This window comes from Heliconius melpomene, chromosome 6 (assembly GCF_056956725.1).
Source record: "Heliconius melpomene rosina isolate 202511_hmr_F chromosome 6, ASM5695672v1, whole genome shotgun sequence".
Lineage (NCBI taxonomy): Eukaryota > Metazoa > Arthropoda > Insecta > Lepidoptera > Nymphalidae > Heliconius > Heliconius melpomene.
The window spans coordinates 13,061,970-13,068,179 of NC_140394.1; the positions used below are offsets into that span (position 1 = coordinate 13,061,970).

Below are 6,210 nucleotides of genomic sequence, written 5' to 3' on the forward strand. Positions count from 1 at the left end.
GCTACAAGATCGTAGTCTATACTTATTTTGGTCACGTGACCTATTCAACCGCCAAAATAAACGTCAGTTTTTCGCAGACTACACACTACGCGTATAAAGATTCGTTAAAAACGTTATTTCTTTGTGTTTTTACGTTTAAAACTGTTACAATATATTTAAATTTTATTTATTATAAAACAAATTAATAATAAACAAGCTACAATGGCTAAAGTGCATATAACCAATGTAGTCGTTCTGGATAATCCAAGTCCTTTTTTTAACCCTTTCCAATTTGAGTTGACCTTTGAATGTATAGAGGAACTGAAAGAAGATTTAGAATGTAAAATGATATATGTCGGTTCAGCTGAATCTGAGGAGCACGATCAGGTATTAGACACAATATACGTAGGACCAATACCTGAAGGAAGGCACATGTTTGTCTTTCAAGCGCCTCCTCCGGACGTAACTCGTATACCAGAACAAGATGCTCTAGGTGTGACTGTAGTTTTATTAGCCTGCTCATACAGAGGACAAGAGTTTGTACGGGTTGGTTATTACATAAACAATGAATATAGTGACAGTGAACCAGATCTTAGAGAAAATCCTCCAGCTAAACCTCAATTTGATAAGGTAGTAAGAAATATATTAGCATCAGAACCAAGAGTGACCAGGTTTAAGATAAACTGGGCTGAACCTGACGCCGCCGCAGCTGCCGATTCGGGTGATTGTAATTTGGAAAGTTCACATGCACCAAGTAATGATTCTTATGGTGCTTCATTTAATGCAGATAGTCAGATCAGTGGAATGGAATTTCAAGGCAGTTTCAGTGGTTATGGTGATAATTCAAATTCAATTGCTCCTATGGAATGCTGAGGTATGCTTTTTCTATCCTCTTTAAATTATAGATTTAATAACATAATTGAAGTTTAAAATATATTAGACATTAATTATATCACCCACAGAATTAAAGTAAACTGAATCAAAAAGCAATATGAGAAACTGAATTTTCAGCAACATTAAAAGTAGCAAAATTTATTGTTAGATAACTTGGACTCTATAAATTTGTATTTAGAATTTGTGAGCTTGGTAAAACAATTGAGTCACAGTAATCTTGTCTGGTGCTTCCAGTCATTTTATACCTAACTGCTAATTGAAAATGTATGTTTTTACATGATGATGAGGCCTGACTACAAATCTGACTTTAAACACAATGGTTATAGGTTATAGTAAGGTAAAGCAGAGCATTGAATTCTGCCACTCAATCAACACAATTGCATTGTGCGGGATACATGGGTGGGATGAATCATAAAAATATTCAATTTCATTTGTTACAGACTGGGTGAAACCAATTGTGTTGCTAAGAAAAAAGCTACACTGACTGAAATTATGTTGTAAATTACAAGATTGTGTCAGATATAAGTATTAGATTAAGTTTTCTATATACTGTCGCTGGATATTAATAGGAATGTCCCTTTTAAAAGGAAAGATCATTTATAAAGACCTAAATGTTATTTTGGTATAATATTATAATTTATAAAAATATTTAATGTCAGTAACAGCTCCTTCCTATTTAAGGAGTAAAATAATTAAAGAAGTTAATATTATAACAGTATGAACTTTTTTGTATTAATGACGTTCTTGAGGGTTTATAAGTAATTATAAATAATTTTCTCACACTGTATTCATCATAAAGCCAGGTAAGGTATAGGCAACGGGAACCTAGTGCTAAGACACTGCATTTACTGCTTATCTTCCAAATTAAAACTTTTTTAAACCAATTTTATCTTTATATTTCATGAACAGAGTTGCTTATTTATATTTCTTTTTTCTCAATATTTCATAAATTTTCTTCCTGAAAACAGTCTTTATTAACTTAGCTTTTACTGAAATACTGTAAATACATTTTTTTGACTCTTTCTCTACTATAAATATATATTGTATAGTTAAAGTTATTCAACCTTCCTTCTTTTTAACCGACTTCTGTAAGAAAAGGAGGTTATCAATTAGACTGTATTTTTTTTATTCAATTGCTTTGAAGCCTTTGAGGCTGTTGTCAATTGAAACATGAAAGGAATAAAAAAAAAATTATGTTCAAATAACAACATAATTTCTCAAAAAAATATTTGTGCATACTTTTAAACTAGGCTGTCTCCACCTACCCTGCTAATTGTGGAATATAGTGTAAAATTAAAACATGTCCTAGAAGATTTCCTTATCACTTTTCGTACATTTATAACTTCAATTGTATAAAGAAACATGTTAAACTCAAAAATATTAATTAATATTTAAAAACATTGTCCATAATTTAAAATTTTTATTCATAGACAATATATAGAAGATTTTTGTTTGGTCTGTAAAGTGTCTTATATTAAAACTAACATAATAAATTTATTAAAAGACTTTAAGCTGTTCAAGAAAAATGGTGTAACTCAATTTTTCTTATAAGTTATAATGTTTTTTGTTGTTTAAATTTGTTTTATATAATGTAATGATTGTAAGTTCAAATACTATTGAGCATAGGGATGGGGGAATTATTTTAATTACGGCATTGAGTCCCGTGATTCAAATTGCAATGTCTCGAAAATTCGGCGTATTATTCGGGGAACAGAGTGAAACTATGTTCCCGCTACCTACCCTGCTATATGTATTTTTTCAGCATTACGCTGTATTTCGCACATTGCAGGGTAGGTAGAGCGAACCTGGGAACCTAGTGTTGAGATACTTCGTTCCCCTTAAGACGCTTCCGTTCCCCACTTTCCACCGAATTATCGAGCAATTGCAATTTGTGGCCAAAACTCGATGCAGCACTTAGAGTAATTACCAGAGCAAAGAAATTGTTATATATTTCATTCCCCTGAATGGGAACGAAGCCCACAACCGTCGCGTTTACAGTCTCACGCTTTTGCCCCTGCGACACGACGACCCCACATGTATATTATATTTGATCCCATATCTATATTAATATAGGATATATTGTAATTTTTAGTAGATTATATATTGATGCATATAAGAATTTCTTAGTTCAGGTTAAATGAAGTGCTTATAAGTCAAGTTAAATGTCAGATTTCCTTAAAGGTTAGAATGAAATGAAGTGTTGAAAATTGTAAAAGAATATGTTACATTTACCCTTAGCGCGCACTGGTGACTTTTGTCACGGTGACAATAAACTTTTTGTCACTGACATGTCACCATACTTTTCGCCACTGCGCGCACTTGCGATGACAGTGACGAAATTTTTTACATTTGATAAAATGGATCTCGAAGAGATGGTTGTCTGTGCACTTATATTAAGAAATAGAAAAAAAAGCAAGTGTACAAAATATTGGCTTTCAACTTTTCATTTGTCATAGAGCAATGGCCTCAACTCAATTTCGTCAATCAGTATTGTCATTGTCTATTTCATCTTCATGAAAACACACGTTTTGCCTTGGTGATGAACTTGACGCAATTATTGACATAAAAATTCTGTGCTGCAATGCAACACGCTGCTGTTTCATGTTTATGCGGAAGACGACTAGTATGGAAACCGCAAGGGGGAGGTGACATTTAGTTGCTAATGCGCGCACGGGCATACAAATCTATGGACGCGGTGACAGTTGCGTCACCGGCGTGTTGCCGGCCTCCGCGGACTAAAAGTCACCCAATTGTCACGTATCCAAATGCGCGCACCTTCATTTAGTGTAATGTACACGGTGACAGTCGCGCAACAGTCACGGTGACAAAAATCACTAGTGCGCGCTATACCTTTTTAGTGTCTTTTTTTTCATATAATGTTAGAATAAAAGTGTAGTAACCCTAAATTTTTGTAATTTTGCTAATTTTACCATGAGTGACCAAAATAGTTTTTGACTTGTGATGTGGGGATTTGCATTGCTTTAAGAAGAAAATAAGTAATATTTAATATAGAAAATATATTTATCTATACAAAGACAGCAATTGACTATTAGTTAATAATTATATATATTATTTAGCTTCATCCAGTATCCCACACGCACGTAGCAGGGTAGGCAGAGGAGTAGCGTTAAGATACTTCCGTTCTCCAAATAAATATAAATATTTACCTATTATTTTTTAGTTAGGCCATTTTACTCTGGTAGCTTCAATATAGAGATCTGTATGAACATTTTCTTTAAGTTTAGTTAATGTCAGCTTTTTTATGATAAAGTTTTCTCGTTTAATAAAGAAAGTGAATTCCGCAAAAAGTATAATTTATTTTTCGTTTAATATATTTTGTATATATGAATATGTGCCAGATTAATAAAAAAGGAAACGTGACGAAAACATTTTTTTTAAGTAATATGATACTTAGTGACTAAAATTTTTCTTTTACTAAAATTAAACGTTGAAAAATTGTATAAGTTTTTATTAATTCGAAATTCAATAATTTTAAAATTATTAGAAAAACTCAAAAAAATTATGGAATTTTTGCGTCTTTTTTATTTTACATTTTCTATTACAAAATTGCTATGATAATGTTTTTATTTTATATGTATATTTAATATGTATATTTCATTTATAAGAAACGTAACAAGTATTGTAGATAGAATATTTTTTACCAAAACCAACTAAAATATAATAAATACTAATTATGACAATATTAAAATCTTTTCTTTTAACCCTTTTTGGAGACGAAAACCCTTTTAAATTTTAACCGAGTTAATCGCGTAGTACTACCGACCCACTTGCGGCTTCGACCGCTTGATTTTTTATCTTCTTTGTCGTAACACTCTTGTCAGAGCGGTCGTAGTCATCACAAAGTGACATTAGCGGCAGATGTTACACGCCTCACAAGCATTCGCCACTTATCTCTACTGGCTGAGAGCCTGGTACACTCATGTAAGGGACCCCCTACTGCATCTTTAATTTGGTCGGTCCGACGCATGGGGGATCTTTCTCGCCCTTTAGTGCCTTCCACGCCTTGCAGGACTAGGCGGTCGATGGAGCCTCTTCCCCTTCGGGAGACACGCCCAAAGAACTTTAGTATGCGACCTTGTACTAACGTCCACAGACGTTGTTTAGGGCCGATTTCTTGAAGAATAGAGACGTAGGTGCAAAACTCGGTCCATGATACACCCAGCATTCGTCTCCAGCACCACATCTCCAGAGCATAAATTTTTTTCTTCTCGACCTCGTCCATGTCTCCGCAGCGTAAAGAAAAATGGGAAAAACAAGCGTCTGCACAAGCCGGATATTAGTGGCTTTTGTAATGTTTTTATTTCTCCATATTTTCTTGAGTCTATCCATCGCCATACGTCTCTTTTCCCCTTTACGCAATCTTCATTGTTTGTGATGATGTGATGTGATGAGTTCCCAGATAGATGTACGATTGGACTATATTGTAGCTCGCGATCTGTGTGACTTCGGGCGAGTTATTATTTGGTCGGTCTATAATCATAATTTTTGTTTTAATGCGGTTGATCTTTAATCCAAATTCGAGGCTTACGTGTTCCACTTTCAAAGGCAATTCTTCTAAATGGCATGCACTGGTCGCAAACAAAGTAGTGTCGTCGGCGTAGCGCAAATTTTGTTTGTGTGTGCGCCACCAATAGTCACACCATCAGTCCAGTCTTCGAGGGCAATACGCATTATAAATTCAGTGTACACGTTGAACAAAAGTGGTGATATAATGCATCCTTGGCGAACTCCAGTACTGGGACGAAATTTTTTTGATAATATACCATCTGTCCGCATGGACGCAGTTCCATCCTCTTAAAGCTGTCGGAGAAGATGAACCAAGTGTTGCGGTGCACCCATGTCTAGTCACACATAATACATCCCATAGCTTGGGCCAGTTCACAGAGTCAAATGCCTTTGAGAAATCCACAAAACAGATGTAGGTAGGCTTGTTAAACTCTCGAGCCTTCTCTATGATTGGCGAACAATGAGAATTAACTCTTTAACAAAACCGACTTGTTCTTGCGCGATTTCTTTGGACAAGAAGGTCTTCAGTCGCTCATTTAATATGTGTAGCAAAATTTTACTAGCGTGAGAAATGAGTGCTATAAGGCGGTGTTAATTACAACACTTTTTGGTTAAACCTTTTTTATGCAAAGGAATGAAAACCATATGAGTTCATTCTGTTGGCCATGTTGACGAGTGCCATATTTTGTTGCAAATTATGTGAAAGATATTGACACCTATGTCGCCTAAAGCTCGGATTGTTTCAATTGGGATTGCATCCCTTCCAGTTGCTTTCCCTTTCTTGAGGTGCGTTATGGCGGCTTTACATTT

General features: G+C 34.7%; 1 protein-coding gene across 2 annotated transcripts in view; it reads left to right on the plus strand.

Moving 5' to 3' along the window:
* Positions 1-45: 45 nt before the first annotated feature.
* The window catches only part of asf1 (histone chaperone asf1), a 33,264-nt gene continuing 27,099 nt past the window's right edge, over positions 46-6,210 (plus strand). Inside the window, exons 1-2 of one of the 2 annotated variants that reach the window (XM_085187191.1) lie at positions 46-853; positions 1,314-4,576. In XM_085187191.1, coding sequence (XP_085043317.1) covers positions 202-852 — 651 coding nt within the window. In that variant the 5' untranslated portion in view covers positions 46-201 and the 3' untranslated portion in view covers position 853; positions 1,314-4,576. Of the gene's footprint in view, positions 854-1,313; positions 4,577-6,210 lie in introns of those variants that run through there. The other variant, XM_085187192.1, reaches the window with a different exon arrangement.